Raw genomic sequence first — 23,512 nt, 5'->3', positions numbered from 1 at the left:
TGTTGTTTTTAACACGTAAATTGTTTTGATTTAAGAAATCTCGATGTCGTTTTTTTGCACAAAATCTATATAGATAAACAAAAAAACACTTTTTTTTATTATTTTGTTCATAAAATATTAATTTATTTTGAGTATTACACCTCTAGAACGAAATAAATTAAAAAAAAAAAAAAAAAAACAAGAAAAAAGATTGTAGTTTGTTTTGTTTATGTTGTGCGACAAAAAAAAAATAAAGAAAAACAGAGAAAGCTCTACCTTTGACAGATTTCAGATTTTTGTCCGAAGAATTTTTTTCGGCAGAAATTCGCAAGAAGGGGAATTTTTTTTTCTCTCGCGGCCATCTTTTTTCGAAAAATTGCACAATTTCAGAGTACCCAAAAAATGTTGAAAAAAGTAGAAATATTTCTGTTTTAGGCAGTACCCAAACAGACCTATTAAAAAAATCATCAAAATGTAGCCCCTGCCTACAATATGGAATTTTGAACATACCCCCGAAACAAAAAACTACAATCTTCCTGAACACAGCGCACAACAAAATCTCATTCCATTCCATATTCACCACTTGTTCCATTTTTCACACCAAAGAAAAACAACATGAAAAAGAAAATTCTTCTCTTCTCAAAAAATTCCCAAATTTCACATCATTCTCGCTTTGTGTGTCGCCATATTTGTTGTTATCTTCTTCAAAAAAACGGGGTGCCCAATATACATATAACTTTTTTTTTATTTAATTTTTCATATATTCGTTTATAAACTGAACGTGTGAAAGATTCTAAGAAAATTCTTTAAAAAATAAAAAAAAAAAATCCAAAACTTTCATTTAGAATACACTTTTCTTTGCGTGAACAGAAAAAAAAGCCAATTAATCGAAAAAAATCTTAACAAAGCAATTTATTTTTTTTTTCATCCATTGCAAGAGCTCTCCTCTCTCTCTCACTCTCCCCCTTGAAGAAAATTTTGAGAAGAAAAAAAATAGACAATCATCGGGATAAAAAAGACCCTCCGTCCTATTATTATAATTGAAGTAAAAGTGTAATCTTTATCATAATCTTCATTTACTTCGTCGACCACAAAGTGTGTGATCAAACAAAATAAAAAAAGTAGAGAAAAAACCCAACAAAAAAAACTTGTGTGAAAATGCTCATAAAAAAACCCCTCGACCCCAAGATCATCATCATCACGACGACGAATTTTCGTGGTACCACCTTGACTGGCTGCCATGGTGGTGATTGAAAACAAAGAAAGGACTTTTTAAAAGGACTGAAGAAAATAAAGAAAGTAGTAGAATTATAAAAAGGTTGAAGTAGTTTATAGTAGTGACGAAAAGTAGATTATATTTTTAAATTTGTTTAAACCAGGAGGAACATCGGCGAGTACCTCTGCCGTTCTCTAAGTTTTCCAAAACAACAAAAAAAAAAAAAGGAAAAACGAACAACCCATTTCGCTAACCACAAAACGCTGTTTGTTTGCTTTTCTGTTGTCTTGCTTTTCCCATGTCTCACGGTTTTTCATGATTAAACCTGGATCTGTGTTGGAAGACTCTCTTGGTTCTTTGTTTTGTTTTTTCTGTTTCTGCTGTGTTGACTTCGACTAGAAAAGGCAACTCATTCTAATTCCCAAGAAAGTGGCTTCTTTTGCCAGCTGATCACAAGAAGCATTTCTTTTTGATTTCCTTCAAACAAAAAAAAAAAGTTGAAAAAAAGCAAAAGAAGAAAAAAAAAACCATTTCTTGTGTACATACATCGATTTGCCAAACACTCAGGCGCACGCACATGCACACACAAGCAAAGGCAAAATCAACGCACACATTGAAGTGGCGCGAACTACAGGAGGAAAAGTAATCAAAAGGAGGAACACAAGAGAACAACAACGACAACGACGACGTTTACCTTCTTTCAATTTCCCATCTCCTCCCCGTGTTGCTAGAAATGCGACACCAACGACACCGTTCTGGGGAAAAGTGAAAATTCAAAGCTCCATTTAAAAAAAAAAAAAAGGAAAATACTTACCAACCATCCCGCCGTGGTGGTGTGTTGTTTCTTCTCCCGTTTAACGTAGAGTCTGGAGTGGAAAGAGAAAAAGAGAAGAAGTGAGAAGAATCCTTTGTCTTTTTGTCTTCAGGTTCAGCGCGACTTCAACTCGAAACTCGGTGGTGGCCCTCTGTGTGGTGGTGGATTACAAAATTTTTTGGTTTACGTTTTTTCCATTCCACATTTAACAACAACAACAAAAGGATTTTTTGGTTATAATTTGGTTTTTATATCCATCAATCGTGTCGTTGTGTTGTCGTCGTCTTTGGTTTTGGTTTCCCCATTCCTCCAATCATCTGGTCGGTTTGGTCATTGTTCTTCTTCTCTCTCAAGACTGTTGTTAACATTTTGCTGTTAAACTGGCGAACGGTGTAGGCAATAACGTTGGTGGTGGTAATGGAGGAGGTGGTGGTGGAGGAGGTGCAGGTGGACATGCAGCAAATCCTGCTGGTGGTGGAGGAGGTGCTCCTGGCGCTGGTCAACAGAATAGGATAAATGGTGGCCAACGGGGAGCTAATAATCCCAATAACAACAACAATGATCATCAACAAGGTGTTGGTGATTGGAATCAAGAGGATATTGATCGTTTTAGCTTTGATGATTCGGATCGTTTTGAAGAGGATTCATTGTGCAGTTGGAGTTCGGAACCGGAGTCGGTGTGTAATAATTGGCGTGGATGGAAACGGCCATTAGCTAATGGAGCGAATGGAAGTTGGAATTCGACAATGTTTAATCAGGCGGGAAGTTCGAAGAGAGGAAATGAAGAAGGTGAGTTTTTTTTTGTTATTAAATTAAACATTTTTAAACATTTTTTTTTTTTACATATTACTTGATCTCATAAAAGAAAATGTGCATTTCGGCGTCACGTACAGACAAAATTGAGTCACGTACAGACATGTGACGTTCACTTTATTAGGCTATCTTGTTTGAAGTTGTTCATATATGTATGTAAATTTTATTGCAGAAGACAAAATAAAATTTTTGAACTCCTTACTTGAGTAGAGTTTTGACCACGTGCACCTTTCGAACGAATTTTTAGCAAAATTTGTGCAATTCCAAAAGTCTACAAAGTTTAATCTGCTTGTAATTGAACTTTAAAATAAATTAAGTTCAAATCCTTTTACAGAATTTTATGCAGTGACCTATGCTGAGGGGATGGGACTTTTTGAAAAAAAATGTCGAAGTAGATTTGAACAAATAATGTAGTAGAATCATTTTTATCGCAGTAGATTTTTATTTTTTTTTTATAGAATTTCATAAAAAATAACAAAACAAACCAATAATTTCTTTTAAATAAAAAATAACAAAAACGGAACAAAACAAAAATTTATGAATTTTTGTATATTCAAACACATGTTACGTATTGAATGATACAAATAATATAAATAATATGCTGATAATATTTTTACATGAGATTCGCGTAGAAATTTTCCACCCGAAACATTTTTGTTCGCATGGACAGAACTAGTTCTTTGTTCGCCACTAAAATTTAAGTGAGAAGAGACCTGTCGACTACCTCGCACATTACCTAAAAAAAATACGAGGAGTTTTCTGAACGTGAACAACTTTCCGCACGGAACTCATAAGAAGTAAAATTAAATTTTTTCGGGTGAAATATTGTTCACATGAATTTCACAATAGGCTGATAATTTGTTTCTTGTAAAAAAAACTGCAGTAGATTTTATTTAGAGACAGTAGATTTGTTTCTTCAAGAAAATGCAGTAGATCTACTGCAATTGCAGCAAAGTCCCATCCTTGATACTAATACCCTTTTGGGCCAGTGAATTTGATGTCGAAATGCTTGAAATAGCATATATGGAAACCGGTACAGCAAAAATTGTTTTTTCTGTTCGATTTCAAAGATTTGGGCTCTAGGACATTCGAGTGATTGTCCCACACTTAGCAAATAGCTAACCAACATTATAATGATCATCTGATATAAGTGGTGAGGCCAAATGACCACTGAAACTACCTTTGTGCGGAAATTATGGACTCCATTTAATGATAGTGGTGCACAATGCAGATACGCCTTTAAAAATCCCAATTGTTAATTTTTGTTTAATGTAAATAGTAGTCTTCAAACAAAATTCAGTAGGTACTCCTGAAAAAAATGTATAGGTATCATTTAAATTACATATTCTGCCCTATCGAGGTATCCGTTCCGATTGACATATTGGAGAATCTTCCGAAGAAACATGGCGCCCATCAACGCATTGCCTTGAAGTGTCGGAAATCTCATCGTGCTTTGCCGAAATCAATCCGTTGAAGTTGACGAATAGGACGGAAAGGGATGACCCTTAGAATACCCTGCATGACGGATTGCTTTTTGACAGCTCACTGCATTCGCACTAAGAATGTTCCGATTTTTTCTAATACAAACAATTTTTAACTATTATTGTTGTTCTTTATGCACTTTATGATGAGAAACAGATGCCGAAGTGAGGCAGAAATTTTAAACAGACATTTTAATAACAGATTGTTGGAGCTCTACAACAGAATTCAGATATTGTATTGAATTCAGAAATGTCATAAAGACTTAAATGTTACTTTTATTACAATTTCGTCACTAATAAACAATAAAATGGGACAAAAATAAAACAGTTCTGATATCCTCGATGTGCACTCAGAAAACGAAGAAGCCCTACACTTTCGCCATACGAAAATGTTAATTGTCACGTATAGAAAACACATTTTTTAACGCTTTGGTCGACACTCAGGGTCAAAAAATGTTTTATTAACTTACCCAATACCCCACAACTCCTTATGTATGTATGTACATATGTTAGTAGGTATTTGAGTGTGACTTAAATTTTTTTTATAAAAAAATATCATAAAATGGCCTCTACAATTAATCTGAGTATGTCCTTTCTAAAAATCGGTACACAGCATAATTTAAGCAGTTTTTTAATATTTTCACTTGAAATTGGTACAAACCTTTAAAAATTTATTCCGCACAGAAATGCCTACGGGCTTTTTGATTAATTTATTAATTACAATAAAATTTATAGGCAAATAAGGTATTTTTTAAAGTTAAAAATTTACTAGTAACTTCAAATGCGTGCCAATTTTAGTGTTTTCAAAATCTATTAGGTACCTACGTATTTCTGTGCGGAATATTGCACTAAAAATAAAATGCACTATAATTTTATAGCTTTTTATGAAAAAAAATAATTAAGAACTAGATATCACTTTATTTTTTTAATGTATGCTCGAGACATATTTAGGTAGAATTGCGTTACAGGGTCAAGGTAGATATTAATTAATCGAAATAGCGGTAGGTACCTATCACATGTTAAATTAAAAGATATTTCCTACGTTCCCCAGGAATGGAGTACAGAGAACCAAATTTTGTATGCTCTTGAAATACTTAGTCAAATAATGCTTTTGACTTTGTTTTTAATGTTTCCTTAAATTTATAAATTTCAATTGTAAGTGCTCTACCAGAGTAAGGACACAAGAGCAGGTACATGCAACACAGTCGTGCATTTTGTCTTAATTACTCGCATATAATTTAAAATCTTGCACAAAATAGTAGGTAACTCTTAACAACATTATTTTTGTTTTCTTCTCCAATTTATTGTAATCTTTTTTTAGAATCTTAATAAATCGAACAACACAACAATAACAAAAAAAAAAAAAAAAACATCCTGAATAGTCGTGTTTGTTTTGTGGTGCTGACGCTGAAATTTTTTTTATAAAAACTAGTTTTTTTCGTTTCAACGTTCTTTGTTTTACAATCAACTTTGGTTTTTTCGTGTTTTTCTGTTTATAAATGGACAAAATAATTTAACAAACAAAAAACGACAACGACAAGAGAAAAAGAGACATCACACAACCAAATACACATCGATGCGAGGTTGATGGTCTTGGTTTTTTGTTGTTTTTGTTGCAATTGTTTTGTTTACAATTCAACGAACATGAATATATAAAGTCAAAGAACCTTGTCAAGGATTTGACTCTTCTTCTTCTCTCAGATACCTATCAACTTAAAAAAAAAAATAATGTAATTGACATTGGGGTTGTTAAGTGTTTCAATTCAAGTTATTTCTTCATTGGTCGCTCCTTCCGTTTTTAACATGGTTTGGAATGCATCATCGGTTTGTTAATTTTTTGATATTTATGTATAGTTACTGACAATTAATGAAAAGGACATCCTCTTTAGGAAAGTAGACGGACAGACAGTTTTGATAATAATGATTGATCAATGATATTTTACACATAAATTTGTAATTGCAGAAATAACTTCCACGAACGACTTAGTGTGTACCTTCTTAGACAAGACTTTATTAAGCATTTCAATTTTATAAGGCATTATGTTGCAATTGGGAATTGTTTTTGCTTGCAGAGACTGTCCCTGTCCATTCATTTGACATTTCGAAGATTAAAAATACAAACCATTGGATTTAAGTATTATACCCATCTCTATTTCAATGCACAGCCTTAGCGGCTCAAGAGATAAAAAGTCCTTCATTACAGAGTTCTCATATTCAGGTACATATGACGAGGCTACTTGTCATTAAGCGGAAGAAGAAGACTTTTTTTATGACGTTTCTAACAGAAAAGTTTATTGAGTTAGATCAAATGAACAGTTATCCTAAGTTTTCGCCTCAAGAGTCGAGCAAAATTGCAAAAAAAATGTCAACAAATACTATACAAATACAAATTTTTCCATCAAAATCTTTTGAATCCTGTATAGTTTGATTGCTGACAAAGAAAACAAGACACTTTTCTTAAAAGTCTACGGATATGTTATAAAGATATGATCGTTTCAAATCTTTCTGTTTCATCTCGATTTTTTGTTTGAAACTTGAAAACAAGAACTTTTTCTAGATAATTAAATTTCCTATCGTTATGAATCCTTTTATAAATTAAAAAAAAAAAAATTATTAAAAATGTAAGAAAAACTAATAAAAAAAAAACATATATTGTATGTACTAAATAAGTAGCTTACTTTTGTGCTATGAGTATTTATAGACATTAAACATATAAAGTAAAAAAGAAGCTACATTATCTTTGAATACTATGGTCACAAAAATATTGAATTGAGCTAAAATGATTGAAGTACTGTCTACTGTTTTTTGGTTTTTTTTTTGAAAAATTTTTTCTTTAAGATCGAAACTCATTTTCACATTTCTAACCTTAAAACATCAAAAAATTTCAACTTAGATGACCTGTAATTTTTTAATACATATGTATTTATATAAGTTATCTAAAAAATTTTATGAAACAAACTACGACAAATTTAATTTAATATAAAAAAAAATTATGCTAAGGGCTAGAAACAAGTAGTAATCAATTAGTAAAGGTCTTAGCTCTTAGGCATTATTTTTTATCCAAACACCACACGGAGTGAAGTTGATATTTCAAACGGCATCAGTTTTGAACTCATTGCTACCCATAATTATTTATTTTTTAAATTTTCATAATAATTGATTAAATGATACCCGCATGAAACAATTTGTCATGGCTCTCAAAATAAGGTATATTTGTATATAGAAAGGAGTATGGAATTTATTTATGTGTGTTTATATGTATTTTCGTTTATGATGTAGGTATAGAAAAAATGAAATAAAATTTAAAATTCAATTTCTTACATCAGTTTTTTGACCTTTGTTCATTTTAAAATCATAGATGCAAATTTTTTTGTCGCACAAAATATTAACTTTTTATGTTCTTACATTGCTGTACGTTTAAAATGACCCACTGCAATCATTTACACGAATGAGGTTTCTTGTTTCTGAAAAAGTAGATGGCCTTCTAAAAGTATCTCTTAGATAAAAAAAAAACCTTATAATTTGTACGTACTTTACTATTATGTTCCACTTTTATGTGTTAGGCAACTACATATGTAAGGGTTCAAAAAGGTACCTTAACCACCTTGAAACAGAGAATAATTAATACAAATTTCTGTTATTGTTTGTATTAATTTAAATAGAATACAAGAGCCTAAGCATATTATATTTATGAAGTTTACCCAACTTATCTTAATATAAAAAAAAATATTTTTTCTTTAAATGCGTCTAACCAAGTGTAATGCACTGTAATTTTATAATATTACCTTCGTGTTACAAAAATATAAACTTTGTGGGGTGTCATCCTATTAAGTGAAAGGAAATATGCGCACGAATTTTTCTTTGTTTTGAATTTTGTTGTTCCCATTATTCGCCTTCGCCTGTATACTCAATTCCTCTTTTGTGCAGCTGCTTTACAATCAACAAAGCAATTTTTTACCTACAAAGGAAAACAGAAATTTTGCGTGAAATAATCTAACGCAACAAAGTATGAACAAAATATAGAGCAAGAGTTGTTACAAAGAAAAAACTATACTCGTACCCAGTAGGTATTCGGTATAGCTATGTATGTACCTTCCTCTACTTCTTTTCGTGAAATCATATGGGTAGTGGGTAGGTAGGTAGCTATTATACCTACCTTCCCATACTGAATTTCTTTTTTTGAGAATTGAAAAGCATTAAATGCAACAATATTTTTTTTTTATTATTTTTATTATTATATAATGAAATAAATCGGGCATTGAACCATCTTAAAGTCAATTGCATTATTTATACAAATGTTAAATAAATTGTTTTATCAATTATAAAACACAACGTCAGGTATAAATACCTACTACTTGCTACCTGCCTTGCCTGCTATTGTGATGAAAACACGAACATCTCAACGGAAAGTGAAAGCAACTGAGTGTCTCTACATTGAATCAGATGGGAGTATGCGTCATGTTTTAGTTTTGGCATGTGATTGCCACACGGTTCTATGGTGTAATGGTTAGCACTCTGGACTTTGAATCCAGCGATCCGAGTTCAAATCTCGGTAGAACCTGAAGTTTTTTTTACATTATTTTTTTAAACTGAATATGAATTCGTTGGTAGAACAATTGGTTTTATGTTTATATTTTATATATAATTTAATATGTAGTTCATTTATCTTTTATATTTGTATCTTGTCTTATAGTAATAGGTCTTTTGCACTATCTGTTCTAAAAAAGACTGGCTATTAAATTTCAAAGAAAAAAATAATAATGTGAAAGAGTAGAGTTTATAAATTAATATTTTTAATTAATTAAATAAATAAATTTAAGTAGACAACATTGCAGGGAAAGAAAACATACCTATATTTGTCGCCTCTATATGTATGTATTTTATGGCGTTGATAAAACAAAATCAATGCAAACCTATATTTTTTATTTAAATCCGTAAAATGTTAGATCCAACAATCACACTTACATAATGAAGATGAAAAGATGTGAAAGTTCTGAAAATGTTTTTGGTCATAGAATTGATTTATAAACTATTAGACTGTCACACTTAATTAGAGCTAACGCAGCAATTTGTGTCAATTAAATTAATTTAAATATTTAAAATGCATAAATAGATACAAACGGTGGCGGTGACATACAGTTCTTCAGAGCAAATAAACAAACAAAAATAAACAAATTTTACTCGAATAACAGATGTTTTGTTGTTTGTTTATTGTTTGAAAAAAAAACGCCTTTTTTGTATGTTTTTTTTTACTTTGAAGAAGTAAGTTCAACTTTGAAAATTTGTATAACTTTTTTAAACCTGTAATAATAGGACAAATTTTTAAAACAATAAACTAGCCATTCAAATGCTTTTCAGAATCCTGCTCTGAAATGAAATAAACAATTATTGAGTTTTAAATCTTAGAACTTGTAATTGATTTGTCGAAAAATGGCGTAGGTACTAAATAATTATAGTCATTCAGTAAAACTTTTTTTTATGAATCAATGTCTAAGTTCAAAATAGGTTTAATAAACAAAAATATACAAAAAAATAAACAATTTACTCGAATAACAGATATTTTATTGTTTGTTTATTACTTTTTGGAAGAAAACGCCTCTGTTTTTGATTTTTTTTTACTGTAAAAGTAAGTTCAACTTTGAAAATGTTTACAACGTTTGAAACTTACAATAACAAGACAAGTTTTTAAAATAATAAACCAGTATCAAGCCCTACAAATGCTTTTCAGATCCCTTCTCTGAAATAAAATCAGCAATTGAGTTTTATTGAATCATAGAACTCTGGTTATCGATTTATCAAAAAATGGCGTACTAAATAATTAATAACTATTCTTTTGTTAGAACACAGCAGTAAGAGGTCAAACGCCTTATCTGAGGATGATTCGGCTGCAAATTCACTACAACTCAGTACTTCAAACCAGCAATACTGTTTTTAAAAAATTTTATTATTATTTAGTCTATTTAATAGACCCGAGCTCCAGAGCAAAAATAGAACAAATTCGTTCAAGACTTTTTATTAGCGATTATGATTCCTTGGCATACAAGAATACTCCAGCCAAAAGTGCTACTAAATCCATTGGTGCATTTCTGAGAAAACGGCAACACTGGTCGGTTTTCAGTTTTTTTGATTTAACTCGAAAATCAAGCCTGACTTTGAAATGGTTCAAAGACACTTTTTATAGCAAATTAAATTTTCTGTCAAGTTAAGATGGTTAAAAAATTTTAAAAATTATTTTTGACTAATATTCTAACCTAAAATCAAAGAAAAAAAAGTTAAAAAATTGACAATTTTTTTTTTTTTTTTACTAAATCAAGGGGCATTTTGTGTATGTAGCCGGGACGTCCAAACTTTGTACTAATGAAATAAAGTAGAGGTAAAATCCTTTGATAATATGCAATTTTTAATTTTTTTTGTCAAGAAACAACTTAAATGTACCTATTCAAAAATTAGCACTTTTTCTAAATTTTTGACTTTTTTAATTAAAAGCAAGTTTTTAAAACTCGATAAAATCGTATTAATTGGTAACTTTTAGACTTTTAAAGTAAACATACTTCGAGGGATTGATTTAATATAAACTAAATATGACAAACAAAAAAATTTATTTGCATCCTTATGGCCTTTTGTGCAATTTTGTGTATGTGCATTTTTATAAATTCGGGTCGAATGGATGGACGGAGAGCCATTAGCTTTGGTCTATTGCATAGAAGAACATTTAATACCAACTCTTTTACTATTTTCAATGGCCTGAAAAACAATTCTTGTAAAATCCGCGACCAACGAAAAGTTTCTCTTGAAAAACGAAAAAAATACTCTAATGAGTTTGAAACAAAATAGCTCAGGCAAATTAGTAAATCAAATTGCACTTTTCGCGGGACAAATTTTTTTCATGGAACGTGTTTAGGTGAATGTCCTTATCGTAAAAGTGAATTTTTTGGGATGATAAGATATCGGGAACAGCCGCCATCTTGGAAAAGAGGTCGGTGCCGTTTTTATTTTATAACTCCATTTTTACTCATTTAAACCAAAAATGTCCGGGGATAAACTTATTATCAATTAAATTATCTAAAAAATGGTATACAAATGAATTCCGTGAGTTAGTTAAATTCAATTTTATAGTCGGTCAAAGTCCGGGTTCTTCTCGCAAGGTTAAGACAATATGACATTTTTTCAAATATCTGAAGAATTTTCGATTTGTTTGGGATTTTCTTAAAGAATGAATTATAGCATTTTTAATTATCTATGAAATATGAACCCTTTATTGTTTTTGTAACCATCACATTGTAGAAGCAACAAACGTCGAAGTCATGATATACGATTTTTAAACTGAACATATTTGGGATTTCAATAGTTCAAATAAACAATCAAAAATTAAACACAATAGTCTCGAAAACATAACGGCTTACACACCTCATATCTTGAGTTATACTTATCGTAATGCTGAGATTGAGGTGTTCATGTTTAGGAAAAATGACAGGGCATCAGTTCTTATATTTAGAATTTTAAATAGTGTCACTTTAGCTTATTCACATTAATTGGAAAATTCACTTCATTTAAAACCTCGAAAACCATATAAAGGTTAACATTAAAGATTTCAAACTTTGAATTCAATATTTAGACGAATATAGTTAAAAAACTGTTTTCTTATATTTTGGTTATACCTCCACTTCAAAAATTTGCTCGGTCTAATAGAAGAAAACTTGATATTTTCTCACTTTTGACTGGTAGAATGTGAACTTCGACGTTAGATAAGTATACATTATGTTGGTTACAGTAACGATAAAGGGCTCATTTCATAGATAATTAAAAGTGCTATATTTCATTCTTTTAGAAAATCCCAAACAAATCAAAAGTTCTTCAGATATTTTAAAAAATGTCATATTATCTTAACCTTGAGAGAAGAACCCGGACTTTGACCGACTATAAAATTGAATTTAACTAACTCACGGAATTCATTTGTATATCATTTTTTAGATAATTTAATTGATATAAGTCTATCCTCGGACATTTTTGGTTTAAATGAGTAAAAATGGAGTTATAAAATAAAAACGGCACCGACCTCTTTTCCAAGATGGCGGCTGTTCCCGATATCTTATCATCCCAAAAAATTCACTTTTACGATAAGGACATTCACCTAAACACGTTCCATGAAAAAAATTTGTCCCGCGAAAAGTGCAATTTGATTTGCTAATTTGCCTGAGCTATTTTGTTTCAAACTCATTAGAGTATTTTTTTTTGTTTTTCAAGAGAAACTTTTCGTTGGTCGCGGATTTTACAAGAATTGTTTTTCAGGCCATTGAAAACAGTAAAAGAGTTGGTATTAAATGTTCTTCTATGCAATAGACCAAAGCTAATGGCTCTCCGTCCATCCATTCGACCCGAATTTATAAAAATGCACATACACAAAATTGCACAAAAAGCCATAAGGATGCAAATAAATTTTTTTGTTTGTCATATTTAGTTTATATTAAATCACTCCCTCGAAGTATGTTTACTTTAAAAGTCTAAAAGTTACCAATTAATACGATTTTATCGAGTTTTAAAAACTTGCTTTTAATTAAAAAAGTCAAAAATTTAGAAAAAGTGCTAATTTTTGAATAGGTACATTTAAGTTGTTTCTTGACAAAAAAAATTAAAAATTGCATATTATCAAAGGATTTTACCTCTACTTTATTTCATTAGTACAAAGTTTGGACGTCCCGGCTACATACACAAAATGCCCCTTGATTTAGTAAAAAAAAATAAAATTGTCAATTTTTTAACTTTTTTTTCTTTGATTTTAGGTTAGAATATTAGTCAAAAATAATTTTTAAAATTTTTTAACCATCTTAACTTGACAGAAAATTTAATTTGCTATAAAAAGTGTCTTTGAACCATTTCAAAGTCAGGCTTGATTTTCGAGTTAAATCAAAAAAACTGAAAACCGACCAGTGTTGCCGTTTTCTCAGAAATGCACCAATGGATTTAGTAGCACTTTTGGCTAAAGTATTCTTGTATGCCAAAGAATCATAATCGCCAATAAAAACTCTTGAACGAATTTGTTCCATCCAAAAGGGTCTATTCAATAGACTATATTATTTCTTAAAGATTTCATATATTCCAAACTCAGTTTCCATCTTATCAGAAAATAATCGAGCTCACCCTCGATACAGGAAAACTAAATAAGAGTCCATATCTAAACGAATTCGCCTTTTGGAGGACATAATAAACAAACACCGAAAAGAAAACATCTCATTTTCCCAAAAACCGCCTTTTACGATTTTGAATTTTAAGGTATTTTTCAACATCTAGATATTGGTTTGATGATAAAGGGTATTTTTATTCGAATAAATCTTTAGTTTTCTTTTTCCCAAAAACAAATACCGTACGCTACGTGTAGCGAAGGAGTTGCAAAACTCCCTTTCTTTAAAAAAAAAATCACATCATCAAAAAGTAGTTAGTAGATAATTTTATTCCTACGATCAATGACTTAGAAGATATTTTTTTTAGAGAAAGTGTTGAAAATAATTGTTTATTTTCAAAAAAAAAATTCAATTAAGTATGTAGGCTGACTTTCTGAACATAAGAGGTTCATATTTTGTATGAGGTATCGTTTCGAAGATATTGCATTTAAATGAAGGTTTGGTATCGCAAATATCAAGTCTTCGCCTTTTACACTGGCTTTTTTAAATGGAATTTTTTTTGTTTCTTGTTTCATCTGTTTCTTACTAAATTTGAGTTGATAGTTACGCATTTACTATGACTATCTAGGGACTCGAGTCCCAGATATATTTCAATCATCAGAAAAAGTTTTCTAAAAAAGACTACGGAATTGTCGACAGATTTCAATAGCTCTATTGAACCGTTGTCCCAGGACAACTTAACTTATTCATTTCTTAAAACATACACATTTTAAATCATTAATCCATTTCTTTAACAAAATATCGCTTCTCACTTAAATTTATTTTTAAATACTTTTGAAGTTAAAATTGGGAACGTCTATCCTTAAGTTTACTTCTTAGTATTTTTCCTTATTATTTACAAGTAAGCAATATCCGCTAAGGTATCTATTACACCAGACACACAACCTTTTGGCATTAGGCTTGACCTACCCACTTGCGACAACCTCACTCCATTTCACACAGTGAAGCCATCATAATAGTTAAATGTTTTTCAGTGTACCTATATGAAACATTGCAAAGACTCTTTGACTTGACACATCCCTCTGTATGCACATCATATGTAGATACATACAACTTCGTCATAGTCTGGTGGTAATTGCGACAGTCAAGCCAGGCCAGGTTACACTTGTAGTTGTTCATATTAATATAAATGCATGTTCTCTCTCTGTACATTTTAGCCATCACACTTCTTCTTCTTTTGAATCGTCAAACATGAGCAATGAATGGACGGACGGACACACAAATACAAACTACCCATACTTTTTTGCATAAAATTAAATTTATTCAACAGTCGCCTATAAGTCTGCTTCGAGTGTAATCCATATGGACACAGCTCCCTCATCCTCTTCCTCGTCTCACCTGACTTGGCTATTTTGTTTTCGTTTATATTTTATTGCTCATCGTCTACTTCATCGTCGCCGTCGTTGTCTTTTCTTCTTTCTTTGTTTGTCCTCGTTGTGAGTTTACTTTTTTTTTTTTCAGTCGGTTTTTGTTTCTATCTATCACTTTTACGCATTCGAACACTTCATGCAAAAGAGGCCAGTGATTTGGCTTAAATAAAATAAAAACCTTTAATGTAACTTACAACATTCCTTTTTTTTTTCTTTCTCATTAAACACTTATTTTATCTTGAGGAAATGTATTGTTTTCATCAAAAAAAGTATTTTTCCTGAAACGAAATTGCTAATCCATTTATTCTTTTTCCTTTCAGATGTTTCATCTTTAACGGAGCTAGCAGCGAAATGTGTTGCTTCGTTCATACCATTCGAACTTGTCGAACATGTCTATCCACCAGTTCCAGAACAACTCCAACTACGTATAGCATTTTGGAGTTTCCCCGACAACGAGGAGGACATTCGACTGTACTCCTGTTTAGCAAATAGTTCTGCTGATGAATTTCATCGCGGAGATCAGTTATTCAAAAATCGTGCAGTCAAGGATCCATTGCAAATAGGTAAAGTTTTATTATTTACTTCCAAATTCAAGAAACTAATTTTACTGATTTTTTTTTCTAGGTTTCCATCTATCGGCGACTGTTATTGGCCAAAGCCAACTTAGAAGTCATTTCAATGTTGCAGTGACTTTCGATCGGCGGCGAATATCATCATGCAATTGTACATGTACATCATCCGCTTATTGGTGTTCTCATGTAGTCGCCGTATGTTTGCACCGAATACATTGTGTAAGTAGAAGTAACACGAATTTCATATACAAATTTATAATAATAATTTTGTAATAGCCCAACGAGGTTTGTCTGCGAGCTCCAGTCTCAGAATCCCTCACCCGTTTGCAAAGAGATCAGCTGCAAAAATTTGCACAGTATCTTATAAGTGAACTGCCGCAACAGATTCTGCCAACGGCACAGCGCTTACTCGATGAATTGCTGAGCGCCCAGCCAACAGCAATCAACACAGTATGTGGAGCTCCAGATCCAACAGCTGGTGCATCAGCGAACGATCAAACCAGCTGGTATCTAGACGAGAAAACTTTACATGAGAATATCAATCGCATATTAATTAAGTTTTGCCTACCGGCGCCAATTGTATTTAGGTATGTCTTTATGACCCCAAAAACCTTAGCCAAATTAACTTAGCCTATTTTTTCATCCATTACAGTGATGTAAATTATTTAACCAACTCCGCCCCACCGGCCGCAGCCGAATGGAGTTCTCTTCTACGTCCATTGCGTGGAAGAGAACCCGAAGGCATGTGGAATCTATTGTCGATTGTTCGCGAAATGTATCGTCGCTGCGATCGCAATGCAGTTCGCCTGCTTGAAATCATTACGGAAGAGTGTATGGCATGTGATCAAATTCTAATTTGGTGGTTTCAAACTAAACTGTCAATGATGATGGGTTCGCATGGTTATAATGGCGGCAAACACAGCAACACACATAGCAATTCAAATGCATCGCAACATGCTTGCTCATCGTTGTGTGATGAAATCGTTGTACTCTGGCGTTTAGCGGCTTTGAATCCCGGTCTAGCTCCAGACGAACGAGATATGTTACATGCGCAATTTACGGCGTGGCATTTGAAGATCCTCGATCGGGTCGTTAAATGCCGAATGCTGCCATCGTCATACAGCAGCAAACATCAACAGAATTCAAGGTGAGTGTGGTTAGAAATTGTAGTCCCGCCGCAGAGATTTTTTTCTATTTTTTTTTTTTGTTTTTTGCTTTAATTTAATTTTGATAATAATTATTCACAAAGATTTACTTCACGCAGAACGGATGCTGAACTATTTGTTGGCTTTAAGCCGGCAATCGAGGCATGTTATCTTGATTGGGAAGAATACCCTATTCCTGGCATAACACACACTCAGGAAACAAATCCCATATACTATTCGCCGTTCACATGTTTCAAACATACCGACTCGAAGAGTGAACCAGCCACAAACAGTCATCAATTGAATGCGACACAAGCGGTCATGGCCAACAATAAACACTATAACTACATTAGCACGGCGGCGGATCATCATGGCATGCATCTTGTGCACAACAAAAATCGTTACGATCGACCATTCCGTGATCGATTTTACATTTCGAGCAGCAACAACTCGAGTAATTCGAGCAGCGAAAGTGTCCCAGTACGAGTTCATCATCAGGTGGCTTTGGTTTCAGGAGGAGGCGTTCTGCCTGGTATTGCCAGTGGCAGTGGAGGTGTAGGAGTTTCCATGGGAGTTGTTGTTGGTGGAGGAGCAGCTAAACCCGGCGATGGTAACCGCTCAAGTGCGAGTAGTGAAGGTTTTTGTGAAAATGAAGATTTTGGCGGAGACAGCAGTGGTAACAATGAAGGTGGACAGACACTGCCACCCACAGCTGCAGCTGCTGTTCAGGTTAAAGCCCCAAACACCAGTGAAACAGATTCACAAAATAGCTTAGAACTGTCTTCACCGCTTGAGCCAGACAACATAAACGGCGAGGAATTGAAATTTCTTGGAAATTTTGTTGAAAGCGCCAGTGGGAGTGCAGGTACAAGACCCACTTTATCTGCATCCTCATCGTCGTCTTCGACTTCATCGATGTTGGCAACAAAAACTGGTGAAATGCCGCTAGCCGAGCCCTCTACATCCCAATCAGTAGCCATGGCAGCTGCAGAACCAGTAGTAATAGATGATGCCGCTGCTATTGTGGTTGAACCCCGTCGGGTGTCTAAAGATGAATCATTTTCGAGTTCAAGTGATGAATTTATTACCCCCGAATGTCAACCAATTAAGTCTCCTCAACCCTCTTCTTCTGTATTTCCACCCACAGTGGCTGTTGCAGAATGCAGTCCAGTTGCAGGATGTAGTAAGACACTACAAATTCCTCTAGCAACTGAGAAACCGGAAATATTCTCGAATGTACGACCCACAGAGGATGCTTGGGATATTTTACTCGCTCGAGCCGAAGGCCTACATGCACATGGCCATGGAAGAGAAGCCTGCATATTGGCAGTTCGTTTGGCAGAAGAAATGCTAGCAAATCCACCGAATTTAATGGTGGAACTTCCGCCACCACCTAAACGCAAAGGTAAAAAGCATAGCATCAATCCGATTTCGCATCAATTAAGCGTCCTGGCATCGTCGACCCTATCTAAATGTGCATTTCTATGCACAGTTTTATCAGAAAACTCTGAACACTATCATAATGCATTCAGGATTTGTCTATTTGCATTGGAAATGCCACGACCTCCAGCCAGTACTAAGCCACTTGAAGTCAAATTGGCAAATCAGGAGGCCGACTTATTGGCTTTGTTAAAGAAAATCCATTTGAATCAACCCAAATTACGGGTGATTCGTGAAAGAGCTGAACAATTGAAAAATGGAACGCTCAAGTCGAGAGGAGAAGCTTTGCTTCCAATAAATCTAGCTAGTTTTATTTTTGATGCTTTGGTTATGCCCTCGGTTATGGGCAAGGAAAATCGAAACAAAGTTATGAGCATTGCATATCGGACGCCAACAGATGAGAATTTAGGATTTGAAGCAGCTGTAGCTGCTCTCGGCCTGAAAGCAAATGTCTCTGAAGCTGAGCATCCATTGCTGTGTGAAGGAACACGTCGCCAGAGAGGTGATCTGGCTTTAACACTACTTTCTTACTACAAGGACGAACCGCGAAAGATCGCCAAAATTATGGATAAATTGTTAGATCGAGATATACACATATTGTTGAAGAGCCCACTGCTGCCAGCGTACTATTCGAACAACCCACCTGTACGAACTCCAGCATCGCAAGCTCGTCGCGATGAACAGGAGCAATTTAATGCACATGTTGCGACTACATCTAATTTCGCAGATTCTTGTGGATTCCCATCGTCGGACAATAGTCGGCCACACAGCAGTACTAGTGCGGAATTAGAAGTGGGAATGGGAGCACTGAGTGTAAGTTCTGGACAAGGTAATATGGCTGGAGCATCACCAAGTCAAACGATTGGAGGCAATGGTAATGTTGGTAGTTCCGGCCCAGGTCCGAGTAATCGAAATAAGGACCTTCGATACAAGGGCAAGCGGGCTTATCCATCGATACCAAACCAGCCATCGGAAGCTAGCGCTCATTTTATGTTCGAATTGGCCAAGAATGTGCTCACCAAAGCAGGCGGAACAAGCTCAACATCTCTCTTCACACAGGCAACTACTAATCACAACCATCATGGACCGCATCGTGCTCTCCACATGTGTGCATTCCAACTGGGATTGTATGCTCTTGGTTTGCACAATTGCGTCAGTCCGAATTGGCTGTCACGCACGTACTCTTCACATGTGTCCTGGATCATTGGACAGGCAATGGAGATAGGTGCACCTGCAATATCATTCCTAATTGAAACGTGGGAGGGTCATCTTACGCCACCAGAAGCCGCAGGTATGGCAGATAGAGCCTCACGAGGCTGGGATAATAACATGGTTTATCCTGCAGCTGAATTAGCATTATCTGTTCTACCTCATTCGGCAGCACTCAATCCGAATGAGATTCAGCGTGCTATACTGCAATGTAAAGAACAAAGTGATCAAATGCTAGAACGAGCTTGTATAACAGTTGAAAATGCTGCCAAGGGTGGAGGTGTCTACCCAGAAGTTCTTTTCCAAGTTGCTCACTATTGGTATGAATTGTATTTGCGAAACACTCCGAATAGCGAACAAGATCACGATGTTAATGATATTGACCACTCGGTTAGTCTAAGCGCTTTGATTGAATCGGCGGAGGCTCAAATGCAACAGCCTCCACCACCACAACCCACACAAAATCAGCAAGTGGTAGTGACAACAGCGCCACCTCCATTCCAACAGGGAGTTACGACACTGGCTCCAATCGGAATAACCCCATATCCGCCGTACAGCTTCTGCCAGGGCATCTATCATCACCACAATCTGACGTATCCACCAAATCAAATGCAAATGTATATCTCCACAGCACCTCCACCACAGGCCTACCAACCATACCCACAAGCGCCACCTACTCAAGCTGGGCCGCCACCAAATGCATATGGTGTGCAACCAGGTGGCTTCCAGCCTATGCAAGCTCATCCACAGGTAACACAAGGTGGAGGATATCCAGGTGCTCCAGGAGCACAACAGTATGCTGCAGTGCAAATGCCTGTACAAGTTAATACAGGAGCTCCACCACCACCACAGCAATTGCCGCCACAATACTATGGACAAGCAATGGCGATAGCTCCCCCTCAAGCTTCACAACAAGGAAATGGAATGCGACAACAGCCATATCCATTTCCGCAACAACAAGCTCAGCCGCAGGTTCGGCAAAGGCATCCACATCAGTTTAGGTGAGTCAAAAATTAGTCTTACCGTAAGAATCTATGAAAATATAGTTTGATTTGATTTTCAGTCCCACACAACTGCGTTATTTACTCGCCGCCTACAATGTAGGAATGCTAGCAATGGAAACACTGGCACGCAGAGTTCACGATGATCGTCCACAGGCGAAATACGCCCGTAATCCACCCTATGGCGAAGATGTCAAATGGTTGTTGCGCATATCAAAGAAACTGGGCACCCAGTATTTACATCAGTTTTGTGTATGCGCCGTTAATTCCATCGTTAGCCCGTTTGTGCTGCACGATGTCGCTATCGAATCGGCACATTATCTAGGTCGAAACAACCACCAACTGGTTATGCAACATTTACGATCTGCATTGACTCCGTTAGTTCAAAAATGTCAACAGATGTGAGTACAAAATTTATTTAAATTCCAGGACTTTAGTAATGATTGGGTTTTTTCAGGTACATCCAATGTATTCACCAGAAATTGTATCATCTAACTCAGGCAGATTATGAAGATTTTGCTAGTATTATTCTAGCAGCACGTGCAGCGTTCCAAATAACGCCTGAAGGCAGTGCACAATTTAAAGATTGGTTGCAGTCTATTAAAAGGTATATTTTTCGAGAAATTATAACCTTGAAGCATGTTAAATGTTTTTTTTTCTTTCAGATCAAAATCGTGTAAAAAAGATCTTTGGACACAAATTAATACAGCTCTCCAAACCAATTCTAAATGACAAAGACTTGAATCGGCAAGTTCCGAAGTACACACTCTGAAAAGCAATGCATCATCTCTATCTTCATTACTCGCCGAATCAGCAGAATCTTCATCTACACCAACAATAAGCCATGACCGATCGTCAACATCGACACCGTCCCCATCCGAATCACCAGCAAGTTCGGTAATGGTTGCTCCAATAATACCACGGCCAACAGCTCCACCATCGGCTTCACCAAGTCTCAATCAGACAACACCATCGTCTGCTTCAACAACTTCGAATAGTTCTTTTCATTTACAACACCTGCAAAATCATCATCATCACCATCATAAAAACCAACATCAATTTGGATTAGGTTCTTCTTCTGCAACATCAATAGGTGTTGCTACAACACCCACGTCGTCGGCGAGTAATAGTAGTCTTAGTTCTTTAACTTTGCCATCGTCGTCTGGTGGTGGTCATCATCACCATCACCACCATCATCATCATCACCATTCAAAGCAACAGCAGCAATTGCAAGAACAACTTCAGCAACAACAACAACAGCAGCACCAACACCAACAGCATCGGCAGCAGCAGCAAATTCTTGCACCACAACAGCAAGTGCACCAACAGGTTGCTCAACAATTTCACCATCTCCATCAGCATCAACCAGTCCCTCATCAACTACCACATCATCACTTGCAACAATCCCATCAGTTACACCATACAACTTTAGAGCTACTGACACAGCAACCACCACCTGTTGCTCCTTCGTCTTCGCAAAAGTCTCATCATGGTCAGAGTTCGGTACCTCATATACCGATAAGTATGCCGCCGCCAAATACGGCGACAGTGCAACAACAACCTCCAACACCCCAACAACAAGTTTATCCAGCTGCAATGCTTACGATTGCTGCCACCGGAGGTCCAGCACCAAATCAAAATCTTAACGTAATTGCAGCTGCTCCAATTGTCGTTGATTTTAGTAATTTCACAGTTAATTGTTTAACGGCGCATCCTCCTCCTCCGGCGGTGCCTTCGTCGCAACAAGCACCGTCACAATTGCAAGAACAACATCATCAACTGCAGCACCACCATTTGCAGCAGCATTCCCATCAACATCCCTCACATATTGTACATAGCTTGAATCATATGCGACCAACATCGCCACCCGTATATCCAACACAAAAATGATGATCCCCCTAAAAGGGACTAAAGAATTGGTGAGGTAACATAAAACAAACAACATGTAGTTTTGAATTCTTAACAATCTTTGGTTTTTATTAATTAATTTTTTTTATCTTTAAAAAAACAATTTCTTCGAATCGTTATAAAATTTTGTTCTAAAGTTGACTCAAAAAATTGTTTTAAAGAAAAATGAATAAATACATAAAATTATGTATTTTTAGTTCACAAATTTGTATTGTCTGTTTAAACTTGGATTGAAAAATTTAATTAACTTTCAGGCCTATAATAAAATTTAGTACTAAAAAATAGGAACTGAAAATTTGTTTTTCTAAATGTTTCATCACAATCTAACTTCTCAAAGAGTTGTACTGAATTCAGTATGCGTTTTGTACTAAATTTCAACGAAAAATGTAACTTTTAGAACTCTACTAAAAATAAATGTTTAGTACTCACTCTAATTACGGAAGGCGTATTTATGTACTAAAAAGCCAAGTTATCGAAGTGGAAATTGTCTTGACAATTAAAACGAAGAGAACGTTGAAGTAAATGTTGTTACGAATACTAATTATCAGTTTTAGAACTTGTTTTAGTACAAACATATTCCGAAATATAGGTGATTAAGATTTCAAAGTCTTGAAACATAATTAAGGTTCATTCTTCTACTTAAATCTTTTTAGTACTAAACTTAAAAAAACACTATTGGTATTTCAGTTCAAAATTCAATGTTTTAATTTTAGTACTTTTCAAAAACTTGTTCTAATACCTATTTTTAAATAATTCTTTTGTGTTAAAATAATTTTTAATTTGGCACAACTTAAATTGGATTTATTACTTTGAAGATTTTTTAAATTTTTGAATAATTCGGCTTTAAGTTAGGATCAATGCACAGTTGAATATTGGACACTGAAAACAAATTTGATTTTTTTTTTTTAAGAACTTAAAACATTATAAAAAAATAAAATAAAGCGTGTGTAAAAAGACATACAATCTCGAAGCAACCATTTTCTTCTACTTCTTTTATTTTCAAATTAAAATACACATTTTATTAAATTTTATCCAATTTCATGTGTTTTTATTTTTGAATTTTTCTTAGACTGAATTTTGCTTCATACATAAATAAACAAAAAATAATAAAAAAAAAAATAAATAAAAACCCAATTATGTAAAATAATTTTTAGTAATTACATATGTATATTAATTTTTTTTAATTAATATTTTTTTTAATATTAAGAATAACTTTAAAAATAAAACTTTATTAGGAATGAAACAAAAAATGTGTTCAAAAGTAGTAAAATATTTTTTTCTAGTTTAACGAAATTTTTTCTATAATTTTTTTTTCATCAAATAGTTTTTTTGTTTTTTATTTAATTGCAAAATATTTTGTTTTGTATATTTTTATTTTATTTTTT

At 34.2% G+C, this 23,512-nt stretch overlaps 2 protein-coding genes and 1 non-coding gene across 4 annotated transcripts; all 3 read left to right on the top strand.

Annotated features, from left to right (window-relative positions):
• The first annotated feature begins 642 nt into the window (after positions 1 to 642).
• LOC129911100 (zinc finger SWIM domain-containing protein 8 homolog) lies at positions 643 to 21,008 on the top strand. Of its 2 annotated transcripts, XM_055988773.1 has the most exons (10): positions 643 to 1,297; positions 1,359 to 2,798; positions 15,173 to 15,415; positions 15,477 to 15,643; positions 15,701 to 16,011; positions 16,077 to 16,571; positions 16,674 to 20,219; positions 20,282 to 20,620; positions 20,677 to 20,826; positions 20,885 to 21,008. In XM_055988773.1, the coding sequence occupies exons 2-10, from the start codon at positions 2,756 to 2,758 to the stop codon at positions 20,949 to 20,951; spliced, it is 5,361 nt and encodes a 1,786-aa protein (XP_055844748.1). In that variant the 5' UTR covers positions 643 to 1,297; positions 1,359 to 2,755; the 3' UTR covers positions 20,952 to 21,008. The 2 variants fall into 2 exon arrangements, with proteins under 2 accessions (XP_055844748.1, XP_055844749.1); XM_055988774.1 differs by having other exon boundaries at positions 643 to 2,798; positions 16,689 to 20,219.
• Trnaq-uug (transfer RNA glutamine (anticodon UUG)) lies at positions 8,793 to 8,864 on the top strand. Its single transcript has one exon. It is a non-coding gene; the product is annotated as a tRNA-Gln (tRNA).
• Positions 21,009 to 21,119: 111 nt separating the features above from the next.
• LOC129909661 (probable serine/threonine-protein kinase DDB_G0280133) lies at positions 21,120 to 22,109 on the top strand. The gene has a single exon (XM_055986736.1). It carries the CDS (start codon positions 21,120 to 21,122, stop codon positions 22,107 to 22,109), a length of 990 nt encoding a protein of 329 aa, XP_055842711.1.
• The last annotated feature ends 1,403 nt before the right edge of the window (positions 22,110 to 23,512 follow it).

This window comes from Episyrphus balteatus, chromosome 2 (genome assembly GCF_945859705.1).
Source record: "Episyrphus balteatus chromosome 2, idEpiBalt1.1, whole genome shotgun sequence".
Taxonomy (NCBI): Eukaryota; Metazoa; Arthropoda; class Insecta; order Diptera; family Syrphidae; genus Episyrphus; species Episyrphus balteatus.
The sequence above is the reverse complement of the archived record's forward strand: the minus strand, read 5'-3'. Positions and strand labels throughout refer to the sequence as shown.

What these genes read in the sequence shown, in the direction of transcription:
- LOC129911100 (XM_055988773.1), top strand. Translation starts at nt 2,756, where the DNA reads ATGTTTAATCAGGCGGGAAGTTCGAAGAGAGGAAATGAAGAAG. An exon ending in GAAGAGAGGAAATGAAGAAG is followed by an intron (nt 2,799 to 15,172) that starts GTGAGTTTTTTT and finishes TTTTCCTTTCAG; the next exon opens with ATGTTTCATCTTTAACGGAG. An exon ending in CAAGGATCCATTGCAAATAG is followed by an intron (nt 15,416 to 15,476) that starts GTAAAGTTTTAT and finishes TTTTTTTTCTAG; the next exon opens with GTTTCCATCTATCGGCGACT.
- LOC129909661 (XM_055986736.1), top strand. Translation starts at nt 21,120, where the DNA reads ATGGTTGCTCCAATAATACCACGGCCAACAGCTCCACCATCGGCTTCA.